Source organism: Nicotiana sylvestris, chromosome 10 (assembly GCF_000393655.2).
Source record: "Nicotiana sylvestris chromosome 10, ASM39365v2, whole genome shotgun sequence".
Taxonomy (NCBI): domain Eukaryota; kingdom Viridiplantae; phylum Streptophyta; class Magnoliopsida; order Solanales; family Solanaceae; genus Nicotiana; species Nicotiana sylvestris.
Window position 1 is genome coordinate 21,233,405 of NC_091066.1, and position 14,744 is coordinate 21,248,148.

Here is a 14,744-nt window from a genome sequence, read left to right on the forward strand (position 1 = left end):
ACTGTTGTAATTTTATTTTGTATGTTAGTTAATGTAATGTATACATTGGATGTGATAAATGTAATATAATGATGTGAAACTTTCTTAATTTTAATAGTTATGTTTCTATGGTTTAGTTATTACCTTTACTAGGCCTTTAGCAATATGAACATTGCATCTACACCTGAAAATGGAAAAGTAATAACGGATAGTATTTCAGTACGTAGCAAGATGCCTTGCACTCACTTTCAGCCCAACCATTGTTTGACACCTTTTGGCGAAACAAAAAAACCACTGTCAGTTAATGTTAAGTTCACAATTACATGGATAGAGAAGGAATAGATTTCATAAAAGGGAAATCTCAAACAACCAATGATCACTTTTAACAAAGAATACACAATATAGATGACGCTGGGTACTCAAAAACTGTAAGCTAGTGCTAGACATTTATGGCTATACATTATTACCAGTTGAAGAAAGCATGGTGCTAATGCTAGCTAAATACCAAATCCATACCAAGAACTATGCATAGTAAGATACCAAATGATATCCTTCATATATTAACCAAACACAAGCACGATCAACATACATATAAGTTGTTACCAACACATAAACCAACTGTCAAGGTGTGCATTACATTAGACAAAGGGATGCCATATTATAATCACAAAACATACCACCAAAAGTGATAACAAGACATCCTAATGCCACCATGAATATCTAAGAACAAAAACTAAAGTTTTTACTAATCCTACTGCCACCATCATTCATTATAGCTTCCAGGTATCATCAAAAACAAACAACCTTCATTGTTGTGCTTTTCCATTGCCCTTTCTTGCCTTTAGCTTGTCCGTTTTTTGTTTCTCCAACTGCTTGCTAGTTATAGCACCATCACCAACAAATTTAATTATTCTTGTTCCACTTGATATTGGTTGTTTCTGCCTCTATTGGAGTCTAGACTTTACCTCTGAAACACTTCTTGGCCTTATAGCTGGGTCTTCTTCAAATTCGAAGCTTGGAATCTCAAAATCAGGAACTTCATTATTGTTGCATATGCACCTTTGGTGTTGGCATAAATATAAATTGTCTAGCTTCACTTGCTTGACTAATTTGTCTGGACTGTGGTGCTGACAATGGTAGTTCTTCGATTGTTGCTGCAGTTGGGGATCTGGGAACTTCATCTCCTTCATCTTCATCAAGTAATGTTCTTTGCCTCTTCATTGGTTTTCTTCCCTTGTTTGATTGCTTTTTCTTCTTATGATGTTCACCCATAGATGACTGTCCATATTCTACATTATTTGACAACTGATAAGAAGATAAATAATTAGAGTTATATAACAATTAATAAATAAAATGGCTACTAATAAATATAGAAAGATTACCTTATTACAACCCCTAGCATTGTGACCAGGCTCTCCACAGGTTGAACATGACATAACCCTGCCTTTCCTAGGAGCAAACCATTCTCCTTGCCTCTTTACTTTTTTATCTCTAATTCACTTTATTTTAGGTCTGTCAGCCAACTTCACTAATAAAGGTGGATCCATTGCCTGTGATGGGTCATTTTTCCAGAACTTTTGCCCTGGAACTTGTTGTAACTTGTGTCTATAAGTTAGGAGATAAGCTTCCTTATTGTACCACCAGTGAATTCCATCCAATGAGTTGCCCTTCTTGTATAATATTGCTCTGATGGCATGGGGACATGGGGTTCCAGTAAGGTCCCATGTCCTGCAAGTGCATTTTTGTGTTTCCAAGCTGACTATGAACTTGTCACTCCCTTCACTCACCTCATACCCATGCTCACCATTGAAATCAAATGTACACTTGCGAGCAATCCGCAAGTATTCTACCTTCTGGTTCTTGCACACTGTATCAAAGTGAGCCCTGCACCAACACTTGACTGGATAGTGCAGTAAATCTTCCACCCTTTCCTCAGACATCTCTCCCAATGTCTTCAAAGGATCATTTAATTCCTCCTCATAACTGCTCCATGCACACCACCAAACCAGCTTTGTCATTTCTCCAGACCCATGTCCTTTTTGCTCCAATTGCATACTATGTGTCTCACACAATATCTATGGCGGGCCTCAGGTAAGATAGATTGGACTGCATCAAGTAGACCCTACATGAGAAAGCCAAACATAAAAAAAGAAGTCAGTCAATACATTTAAAAAGTGCCAGAAAACAAGTACCTTTTTTTTTTACCTTTTGCTTGTCTGATATAAATGTGACTCCCTCTCTATTGTTGAGGTCTAAAGACTTCTGAAGCAAACTCAAGAACCTATTCCAGGTGACTTTTGTTTCCTTATCTACAACAACCCAAACAAGTGGATAAAAGTGGTTCATAGCATCTTGAGCTACAGCAACTAAGAGTTGACCTTTGGCTTTTCCTTTTAAAAAGGTCTCATCCAAGCCAATGAAAAGTCTCAACCCTCCCTTAAACCCTTCTTCATTGCTTCAGAGCAAATATACATCCTCAAAAATCTTCTTTTGCCTTCAGTAAGGGCATCTTTTGAAATATTAATAATGATATCACTTCCTATATTACTCTGCCTCAAGGCATTGGCATAGGCATCAAGTTTGTTATATTCATCAGTAAAGCTACTTCCAGATTCTCCAATATCATTCTTTTGGCTCTCTTGCACTTTGAAATGAAGCATTGATGTTAAAAGTTATTTTTAGATCTGTTTTCATCTCTTTAATCTTATATTTTGGGGATTCCTGCAACTTCTTCTTGAAATAGTGTGCAATAATAGTAGCATCAACCCTATGGTTATCAAATGCATGATTATACTCATGTTTAGCTTTTAGTGTCTTGATCTTAACACCTATATTCCTCTTATCTTTAGAAATTAGGCAGACATAAGGGCGTTCATCATCCTCACATACATATCTGACCCTTATTGTGTCACTTTTAACTAGTGTTAAATCATAATCATTGGCAAGGGCATACAAGTTCATGAATTTCCTAGCTTCAGGTATATCTTTGAATATCATGGACTTGTCTATGTCCTTGTACTCAACCAACCTATCAGCAACTACCCTCTTTCTTTCTTTTGCTATTGCCTCCAACCTATCAGAATCATAACCTGAAGCATCTTTACTATTACAGTCACTATCATTTGTGTCATCTTCACTATTAGAATTACTACTATTTGAGCTGCAATCACTAGCTGCTTCATCTACTACCAAGTATGACTCGGTGTGATGCACTATATTTTGATCATCAACAGATAATTCATTATCCTCTACAGCAAACAAGTCAATAATATTAAACTAGTCATTCACAAGTTGTAATAATGTCCTAATACCCTCATCTCCTAATATTTCATAATATTTCACAGAATGGCCAATCACTATCAATTATTGAACTCCAACATACCCTAACTTGTTCATGTATTCATTAACCATATCTATAAAAGATAAGAGATCAACATCATAACCTTTCCAAGTGTGAATAAGCTTTCTAGAATATATAAGTTGTGGCTCCCTCATCCAGTTATCACCATAGTAAAAAAATCAAGTCAATCTTAACCATGTTTAATAACCTGTAATCAACAAACAAAAGTACAATTTAATAACATTTAACCAAAAAAAAGACAGAATAGGAGCAAAAGCAGAAAAGCAGCACAACTAAACTAAAAGAACAATACAAAAATAGAAAAATATGAATACAAAATCAGCAAAGAATCATAATAAAAACAGAATATAAACACAATCAAGTCCTACAATTCATATTAAATACATGACTTTAAAAAAGAAACAAAACAGTGGGGTCCTACTTCTTTTATGGATAAAGAAACAAGTAGGAGTTGGGACCATATTCAATAAAGTATGAAAACTATTACATTTAAAAACAGTCAAGTCGCACTTTTCCATAACTGTTGGGCCATATGTATATAAAATTGGAGATTACATTCCAAAATTTTAATAAATTAACCAAAGAAATCCATAACAATCATATTTTGAATTTTTTTTAACCAATAAAGAAACAAGAAATGAAGTCGGGACCACAGTCCATTGAATCCTTAAACCATTTGTCCTCTTTTGAACCCTAAACCATAGAAAGTACAATTCCACTTATAAACCCTAAACCACCGATCCATTTTATTAACATGGGACTAAGAATCCTGCTGAAATTAAGACATTATTATAACGATTTCACATTCCTCACATACATAATGTTTGAAGAATATCAAACGAACAGTGAGAAGAAACAAAATCCTAATATCAAACAACGGATGCAAACGACATAAAGAGAAATCGATACATGCAAACAAAATATACTGAAAAAACATAATATAAAACTCAAAACATATATATCAACACGCATTTGTAAATTTTAGTACATACTCGAAACAAAATGAAAACACAACTCAAAAAACTTTAAACCAGTTAACTGAAATAGAATGCAATCTTACAAGAAACCAAATTAAATAAGCACAATCAGCCAAAATAGGGAAGAAAATTGCACCTTTGCAGCATTCGCAGAGAAATTTTGGCAGCCAAACCCTAGGACATGGCACTTCTTGGTTTTCCTTTGACGAAAAGGGTGTGTTTTGAGTGTTCCCGTATAAAATTATGGGCCTTTTTATTTATATGATGGGTTTTTTGTTTAAACGGGTTATGAGTCGATGGGTCAAAACTTTTTTATTTTAAAAACGGGTCATGCTAATGTCTGTTGGCTTTCCGTTTAATGGGGTTATTTTTAGTAGAAATTGCACGGGGCGCCGTATTTGGTCGCTCCCATTTAACCTATACCTATTTTTTCAAAAGCTTTTGACTTGTACTTACTTTTTAAATAACTTTAGCTCCCTTTCTCCTCCTCCTTCTCTTCATTCTTCTCCTTCATTTTCTTCTTCTTCTTCTTTTTCTTCTTTAAAATATTTTTTTAAAAGGTAGTGAATATTGCACCCACTGGTGCAATATGTTTTTTTTTTGCTTTTTTTGCTTTTTTTGCTAAAAGGTGTAATAGTTCAATATAGGATTGAAAGAAGTAGTTTCTGATATGTCGTAGTTGAAGAAATCCTTAGCCTACCTTCCAGCAGGTAGTGAATATGACTGGACGACAGCAATTCACACTGCAATCAATGAGGGCAATGAAATCATGGTAAATGAGCTATTAAAGCACTGCCCAGATTGCTCAGAAATGCTTAACAGCAATGGACAAAATGCTATGCATGTTGCTATATTGAACACTCTATAACTGAAGTTTCCCAATTAAAAAGACAAAAACTACAGCTCTAGAGCTGAAGTTTCCCGGTTACAAAACAAAAACTTCAGCTCTAGAGCTGAAGTTCGCCAGTTAGAAAATAAAAACTTCAGCTCTAGAGCTGAACTTCAGGTCCGGCTACTAAAATGTTGAAGTTTTGCGTGATTGTCTTTGCTACTTCAGCCTCGTATGCTGAAGTTATGCGAAAAAGTGGGTACACTTGTAAATTTTTTTGCAAAGCGGGCACAAGTTAAAACGAGACACAAAGAGCGGGTATAGATGCAAATGCCCTGTATTTTTATAAAGTTGGGTAACAGTGAGGGTGGATGTGGCCCTATAGTATATTGGAGGATACATGTAAACAATATACCAAAGTAGAGGGGTATATTTGGACCTTTCCCCTAAATATTAATGCTATATTTTGTAGGATAACTATACTATAGACAAAAAAAAGGGCTCCTTATTAAAATTTGGCTTTAAACCACGAATTTTATTGAGACATCCTTGTGCACCTCTTCCATATAGGCAAGCACTTCCTTTATAGGAAATCAGCAACTTCTGTTACAGTTTTTCCCTTCGACATAACGTAGATCATTTCCCTGCTCATTCTCAATTCTTTTGCATTCTTGATTGAAATGAAAAATGTTGATTGAGAAGCAATTTTCATCTCCAGATCCTCTCTTTTTTCCAATCAGAACCTCGAAGTTTTTTTGAGATTTGTTAGCAGCATTTTAAACCTTTTTAGATCACGAAATACAAAGATATTCAATAAATTCAAAAAATGTGTATGTATTACCCCTACCACAACCCCCTTTATATAAAGATAATTAGGGATGACATGGTTGGGAGGGTTGTAGGAAAATATTGTGTGACATAGTTGAGATGGAGGCGGGAAAAGGCGGTGGTGTGCAAGTTTCGTATTCTTGATGGTGAGGAGAATACGTGAGAATTGTTCCTTTAGGCACGGAGGGAATTAGAAACAAGAAAAAATAAAAGAACAAAGAACATTTGATGGGTTTAGAATTTTATCTTTTTGATGTTTTAACTAAGAGAAATTGCGCATCAAATAAAGAATAAGCTGGAAAAAAGTTCCAATTTTTTAAATTTATAAGTGGATGTTTCAGTCATCAAAGACTATATTGAAGACCACCAGAGCTAAATATAATGGAGACGAGTTGTTCCCGACCTTAATGTACCTTATTTGTTCTATAACGCATATTTTGAAATAATTTCTTAATCAGTCGTTTATAATGGACACTATTGAAAGAGATAAAATTAATAGATAATGAGCTACAAAGAGGAGTGGATTGCAGTGCAAATATATATTGTATTTGAGCGGTTAAGGAGAGACCAATAGAGTTACACCTTTCGTGCCAAAAGATCGTCTTTTTGACGTTTGCATATGAGAATCAACATATCTATTTCTTTTATTTTCTTTCTTTCTTTTGTAAATCGATTTTGAATTTTGTTAAATAACATTTAAATATATTTAAAAAGTGCTATTAATAAGGGATTTTTTCATATATATGCTACAATAAGGACTTATTTACTCGTTTTCTCTAGGTACTGTAGTTTTCAAAAATTAATTATGTTATTTTTTACAATTTTTATATAATATGGAAAAAGATGCCCACATATAACTTGTATACGACTCATATTATTTTATGTATTTTGTATGTTATTTGTATGTCCAGTATACATGACATACAAATAACATATACCCGACATACAAATAACATACACCCGACATACAAACAGATGCAAGTAGTTGTATATCATTATTTTTTTCCCAACCAAAAACTAACTCTAATCTTCACTAAACTCCCTCAAAATTGATATATAAACTTTAAAGTATATTCACAATCATTTGTAATAACACTCAATTCGAACAAAAAATTATTTTGCAAAATCCAATTTTTGAATTTAGAGCTTTGAAACTTTTTAATGATTGTCAATGAAGTTCTTAACGGAGTTTATAGCATAAACAAACGAAAAATGTCACTTTGATTGTGATGCTGATAATAAAATAAAGTCCATTTTTATTTTGCAGACCAAATAGAATCTAAGTCTTGACAAGCTAGGTTACTCGCATTAGGGACTTCAAATGAAAGTACAAGTTTTTTTTTTTGGTTTTTCACCCAGTGTTTGGTACACATATTGGGGTCTGACTAAATCTAAATTCGCACCAGAAAGACCCACATTGGGGGGGGGTAAAGTGCTCCCTAACAAAGGCGACTTCATACCCAGGGGCTCGAACCCGAAACCTCTGGTTAATGATGAAGGAGTACTTATCATTCCACCACAACCCTTGTTGGTGAAGTACAAGTTTGAAACACCACGACATCATTGTGACACACGAAAACGAATATATAAGGCAGCAACAGACAACAAGAACATTGATCAACATTGCTTAAAGAGTACGTAATCCTTGTTTTATCATGATTTTGTATATAAATAGTCAATATATATATATATATATATATATATATATATATATATATATATAATTTTTAAAAACCTAAAGAAAATTGATAAATATTTATCTAAAGAGATATATCTAGGTAAAAATTTCAGCTATTTGCAGTCATACCATATATTTATGTCACCTTTTAACATGTACCCTACTTTTAAAAACTATTGATTTGGTAGCCAACTGACAAAAATCCGTAATAATATGACCATTATACTCCTGACAAAACATATAAAAGATGCATCACGCATAAATCACTTTACGGTTCTCCTTCATTGTAACGACCCGACCGGTCGTTTTGAGCTCTAGCACGTCGTTCAGTAGTTTGAGGCCATGAGCAGCTTTACTTCAGGTATTATAACTTGTACGCATGGTCAGAATTGAATTTCGGGGAATTCAGAGTTGATTTGGAAAGAGAATTCTCACTTCGGAAGCTTTGAGTTGAAAGAATTAACTAAGATTGGATTTTTGAGTAAACGGCCTCGGAATCGGGATTCGAAGGTTCCAGCAGGTTCGTATGATGATTTCAGACTTGGGCGTATGTCCGGATCGGGTTTTGGAAGACCCTGGAACGTTTAGGCGCCTATTGTGGAAGTTAGCATTTTGGAGGAATTTAATAAGTTTGGGTTGAAGGGAATGGCTCTGTATGGTGATTCTGGAGTTGGGAGCGCGATCGGAAGTGAGTTCGGAGGTTCGTAGGTCATTTTGGAGTCATTTGGCTAAAAATAGAAATTTGAAGGTTTTTGAGAAGTTTGACCGGAAGTGGACTTTTTGATATCGGAGTCGGAATCCAATTCCGGAAGTTGGAGTAGGTCTGTAATGTCAAATATGACTTGTGTGCAAAATTTAAGGTCAATCGGACGTGATTTGATAGGTTTCGTCATCGAATGTAGAAGTTTGAAATTCTAAAGTTCCTTAAGCTTGGATTGGGGGTTGATTCATGATTTTAGCGTTGTTTGATATGATTTGAGGCCTCGAGCAAGTCCGTAATGTGTTTTGGGACTGGTTGGTATGATTGGTTGGGGTCCCGAGGGCCTCGGGTGAATTTCGGGTGGTTAACGGATTGAATTAGGGTTGGAAAGAATAGTTGAAGCAACTGATATCTGGTATAACCGCACCTGCGAAGTTTTGGCCGCAGGTGCAGAGCCGCAGAAGCGGCCAAAGGGGCGCAGATGCGGTGGTGAAGGGTGAAGGCTGGAACCGCAGATGCGGTCAGGTCATCGCAGAAGCGGGACCGCACCAGCGGAAGAAGGAGCGCAGAATCGGAAAAGGGCTGGGAGCCCCGGACCGCAGAAGGGGAAATTGGTCCGCATCTACGGGACCGCAGAAGCGGTCAAGAGACTGCAGGTGCAAAAGGACTGGAGGCAGTGAGCTCGCTTTAAAAATCCAGTTTTGGTTCATTTTCACTTCAGGTTGGACGATTTTGGAGCTTTCGGAAGAGAGATTTTCTTCATCTATGTCAAGGTAAGTTGTTCTCACTCATTAGACGTTAAATACATGGTTTTGTTACGGATTTGAGCATGAAAATTTGTAGAAACTTGGGGTTTGAGGGAAAACCTAGAAAATTGATATTCTTGAATTTTGACCACGATTTTGGGTATGAAATTAAGAGAAAATCATATAGTTGAGTTCGTGAGTTTATGGGTTTCAAAAAATTTAGGAATCCGGGCACGTGGGCCCGAGGGCAATTTTGTCAACTTTTCGATCGGGGTTAGGAATCGTTATAAATTGGATTGTAATGAGTAATTGAATATATATTAATGGATTTGCATAATTATTGGCTAGTTTTGGAGCATTGTGCATCGATTCAGGTTTTCGGAAGAGCGTGGAATGTCGGTTATGGATCTTCGGAGCAAGGTGAGTCTCCTTTCTAACCGTGTAAGAGGGAATTGTCCCCATAGGTGAAATAATTGGTTGTGTGCTCCTATTTGTGGGGTATACGTACGCACGAGGTGATGAGAGTCCGTGCGTAGCTACTATTATATTTATGTACGGGTAGTCTAGGACCCAAAAGCATGTTATACTTGGAATATTTGTAATCTTATTGACATTTGAATTGCTTAAATCCTATCGAATTGGTAAATGAATTTCTAATAGGATTAAACTTCATTTTTCTTAAATTATTAAAAGAGAATTGGTTTTTATTGGAATAAACATTCCCTGATAAACTCTTAATTAGTTGTTTGACTGTGTGTATCTATGTGTTCCCGCATCGCATGTATGATTCGCGAGCTGGGTATTTGTTTATTTATGTTCACCACATCGCATGTATGATTCGCGAGCGGGGTAATAGATGCATCTATGACTCGGGCCGTTCGACCCTCGGCAGTGCACATTTTTCATTTCTGTTGGATCGGGTCGTACGACCTTGGCATGATTTGTGCATGCTTGTATTGCTTGCCTTGAATCTTATTGAAGTTGTTATTGCCCCTTCCCGGGTTGAGAATATGTGTATAAATGATGAAAAAGAAAATTTGGAAATTTCGCATAAAAGAAAGAATTGTTTATATGTTTCACCCTATTGAATTACAAATCCTGTTTATATAAATCCTCGATTCATTATATTACGGACGTATCATTATTGGACCACTAATAAGTGTCGAAGTCGACCTCTCGTCTCTACTTCTTCGAGATTAGACGGGATACTCATTGGGTACACGTTGTTTTCGTACTCATACTACACTTGTTGTGCATTTTATTGCACCGGAACATGCATCACTAGTGGCCTGGCAGGCGTAGCAGCATGGTTGATGCGGAGACTTAGGTGAGCTGCACTTCTCGAGATGACCCGCAGCCAGCAGAGTCTCCTCCAGATTATTGTATTTATTTTCTGTCCAATTTATATTCCGGACGGTTGTTGTATTGTATTGCTTCCTAGAAATAGCTCATGCACTTGTGACACCGGGTTCTGGGATGATCACGGAATTTTTCAGTAGTTAAATTTTGTAAAGACATCATTATTTATCCAACGGAGTTTATTATTTATTATTTATTTGTTTAAAGGAAATGATTTCAAAATAATTAAAATGAGAAATTGCTAGTAAATTGTGGTTAGCTTGCCTGACAGTGGTGTCCGGCGCCATCACGACCCTTAGTGGATTTTGGGTCGTGACATTCATCATTCCGTCTCTCCTCAGATCTCCTCTCGCAAACCGAAAATTTGAACTAGATTCAAATTCCAAATTCAAAATTACAAAATACATTGTAAGTATTGCAATTCATTTTCAGAATTCAAATTAGTTTTTGAAACTGATTGATCTTCATGATATATGTTTCTATAATTATTTTTGTAATTCACTCTTGCATGAAGTTGTTTGACAGATAAAACATGAACTTTTCACTGATAGATTTCACTGATGAATGAATTTGCATTCTAAATTTGTTTCACGTTGAATTCTAAAGTGAAGCAGAAGATTCTTCACGTTAAACCTAATTTAAAGTCAAAGCTAAAAATTCAAATATGCTGAAGTTTTGTACTGCATAACATGTTGAAGTTTTTGGTTTATTTGCTAAACAAGCTAAGTTTTTACATAATTCGCTAAAACTTCACACCAAAAATGCTGAAGTATTTGTCTTGCAGTCTAAACAAGCTGAAGTTTTTAGTTCATTTGCTAAAACTTCGGCACTAAAATATGTTGAAGTTATGTCTTGTGTTCTATAGTTTTGTCATGAGCTTTTTCCGAAAACTTCAGCATAAAATGCTGAAGTTGTTTAGTTCATTTTTAAAAACTTCAGGAAAAACGAGTTGAAGTTTTCCTCCTGCACTATATAATTTTATTATGATTTTTTGCTAAAACTCCATACCAAAAAATGCTGAAGTTTTGTAGTATGTTGAAGTATTTTAGTTCATTATGTTTAATGCATGCTGAAGTTATTTAGTTCATTTCCTAAAACTTCATATTAAAACATGTTGAAGTTTTGTAGTATTATGCTGAAGGAAAAACATAGTTTTTTTATTTTCTGAGTTTAAAGAGAATTAATATTAAAAAAAATGCACAAAAACATTAAAACAAAAACATGATATTTCATTAAATAAAATAAACATAAATTAAAATTGCATAAAAATAGAAATAAGATAATAACCTTTTAAATAAAAGGATTATACAAAAAAAAAATTAATCATCCATATCATCATCGTCGTCACTGTCAGATGGACGAGCATCTGCATCTCCAAGACTATCATAAGGGCCATCTCTGGCCAGCATCTCAAGCCTATCGAGCTTGGTCTTGATTTCTTCCAAATCCCTATCGTACTTGTCTATGAACTCATCTAGTTTCAACTCGAATGCCTCTATGATATCTTGCTTAATTTCGTCAATGATTTGCCTGATGACAACATCCATTTTTCTCCCTTTTGTATTTTATCTCCTACAAATATCTGTGTTTGAGTGAATAAACTCACAAGTCATAGCGTACTTATATAGGCGAAAAAACTTCTGCATGGTATATGAAAAGGCATAGAAGAATTTTAAACGTCCAATGAAAAGCGTGCATGAATGTGATAGGAATGTAATTATTACACTAACACATACCCCAACAGAAAATAATTACTACATGAAATGTGTTTGTTACGTTTACTCCTGTATACTATACAATTAATGCACTCTAAAACTTCATGCTGAAATATGCTGAAGTTATTTTGTTCATTTGCTAATACTTCATACCAAAATATGTTGAAGTTTTGTCGTCATGAGCTTTTTCAAAAACTTCAGCAGAAGATGCTGAAGTTTTTTAGTTCATTTGCTAATACTTCATCACTAAAATATGTTGAAGTTTGCCCTGGATACAATAGTTTTGTCATGAGCTTTTTTCGAAAACTTCAGCAGAAGATGCTGAAGTTGTTTAGTTCCTTTGTAAAAACTTCAGGACAAATCGCCTGAAGTTTCCTCCTGCACTATGTAATTTTCTCCTGCATGCTATAGTTAAATTTAATTTATGCTTAAGTTTTGTCCTGCATTAATCAGCTTTTTCATGAGCTTTTTTTCGAAAACTTCACTATAAACAAACTGAAATGTTCTAGTACATTTGCTCAAACTTCAGCTTCAACGTGCTTACATTTTTTATGAACTTCTTAATTAAATTCTTTTGTTTAATTTCCTAATACTTGACACTAAACATGTTTTTCCAGGATGAGTTCGATTTGCGTTGTTATTACTTTCAATGGGAGGTGGAATATTAATTTCAAATACTTGGATCATGATACAAAACTTGTTCTGCTTAATAAACAACTATCATTCAATTTTTTCCTGAAGAAAATTAGTGAAGTTACAAATATTGATTCAAGCAGATATTCACTAAAGGTATGGTTTGATATCAAACTACATACAAGCAAATGTATGCTTGTAACTTCAGATGAAGAACTCAATATCTGTATACATTTGCTAACAACTGATTCAACCTACAAGAATTGCCATTTTATCATCGAAAAAATATAACATATTTCTGACAGTATAGGTGCTTCAGAATCTGCAACATTCAAACAATCTCTTGCATATACAATAGATTCAAAACAATTTGTTGATTATCAACATGAACTAGGACATCCAATAATGGAAGTAGACAACGAGCAACAACCTTCTAACATTACAGCTGCTTCAGAATATAGAATGTTGCAACAATTACTCGCTGCTCCAATAAATTCATATCAGTTTGTCGACGACCAAGAAGAAGAAGGATTTGTAGGTGATTTGGATTTCGTAGATGCCATCTGTTCAAAAAAAGTAAAAGATAGGAAAAATAACGTCAGAACATTATCAAAAAAATCAATTAAAACTTCAGCTCTAAGAAGGCTGAAGTTCAGCAAATACAAAACAAAAACTTCAGCGAACACAAATTCAACTCCAAAATAATGCTGAAGTTCATAAAAAATATAACAAAAAACACAAAACACAAAACAAAACTTCAGCTCCTAAAATTAAGGCATCCTTGAAGTATTATAAACTTCACACTTTAATATTATCATCTATTTAACTCTCAAAATTTTAAAAAATTTCGACATCTCCAAAAATCATTGAAGAATTTATAGAATTTTCCTCAAAAACACAAACACACGTTCAAAAAACCTAAAAACACAATCGTAAAAGTAAAACTAATGCACTAATCAAAGTAAACCATAGGAAACTATTTTATCATAAATAAAAAAAGGGAAATTATTCAACTAACATGACTATCAAAACAAAAACCAGAAAGTAAATCGTAAAAATTGATACTAAAATAAAACCCAGAAAGTTAATGCAATGTACCTGTGATTATACGTAATGCTATTGGGGAACAAACTGTTGAAAGATCAAAAAGAATGACGAATATCGTTTGATTTCAGAGAAGAACAAATAAAAAATGTGAAGTATGGGAGAGAGAGACAGAGACAGTAGAGGACTGGCGTATACTTGGAGAGAAAGTAGTCTTTTAATAAAGAAGGGCAAAATCATCTTTTTAAAAGGCTTTTAATAAAAAAATAGGTACAGGTGCAAATAGAAAAACAAAGCGGCTACAGGTTAAAAAGGGGCGACCAAATAGGGCGCCCCATGCAGTTTTTACTTTCTTTAGACAGATGGATTTTGAAAGAGATTTTTACATTCCTATGCCATATCGTAAATTATATTACCCTCTATGCTTAACTTTTAATATAATTACCTTTTATATACCTAATTACCATTTATGTACCATTTTAGGATTTTAATGGTATTAATTAGTCTCCTAATTATACTCAACCGTATATTCCCACTCCCCTAAGTTTCTCTCTCCAAATCCCGCCACCTCACTCATGTATCAAACCACATCCCACGATTTCCTCTTCAATCACCCACTATTTCCTCTTCTAAAACCAGCGAAAATCTGTAACCCCTCCAGTAACGCCTATTCTCAAGCTCTTTCTTCTAAAATCAGTCAAAATTTCAACTATTCTTCAAAGTTTATTCACCCATTAATGACAGCTTCAAAGATTTTCAATGAAGAAGAACAAAGCTTCCAAAAAAAGCCCTAAAAAGTTTAAAGAAGCAGATGTCCTTTCTTTCGATTTGGATGTTTTATCACCACATTCACCGAAAAAGCATGAAAAATCTGCTCATGCAAATGAAGAGAAGA

General features: G+C 34.6%; 1 protein-coding gene across 1 annotated transcript; it reads right to left on the minus strand.

The window, feature by feature from the left end:
* Nucleotides 1-511: 511 nt before the first annotated feature.
* On the minus strand, nucleotides 512-3,474 carry LOC104236774 (uncharacterized). The gene is made up of 4 exons (XM_070158655.1): nucleotides 3,388-3,474; nucleotides 2,185-3,255; nucleotides 1,362-2,101; nucleotides 512-1,284 (listed from the first exon to the last, which is right to left on the minus strand). Exons 1-2 carry the CDS (start codon nucleotides 3,472-3,474, stop codon nucleotides 2,602-2,604), a joined length of 741 nt encoding a protein of 246 aa, XP_070014756.1. The 3' UTR covers nucleotides 512-1,284; nucleotides 1,362-2,101; nucleotides 2,185-2,601.
* Nucleotides 3,475-14,744: the final 11,270 nt, after the last annotated feature.

Excerpts from the sequence above, each read along its gene's own strand:
- LOC104236774 (XM_070158655.1), bottom strand. The coding sequence starts at position 3,474 with ATGAGGGAGCCACAACTTATATATTCTAGAAAGCTTATTCACACTTGG. Across the intron at positions 3,256-3,387 it reads TCTTATCTTTTATAGATATG|TTTAATATTATTGACTTGTT; the intron begins GTTAATGAATAC and ends GTGAATGACTAG.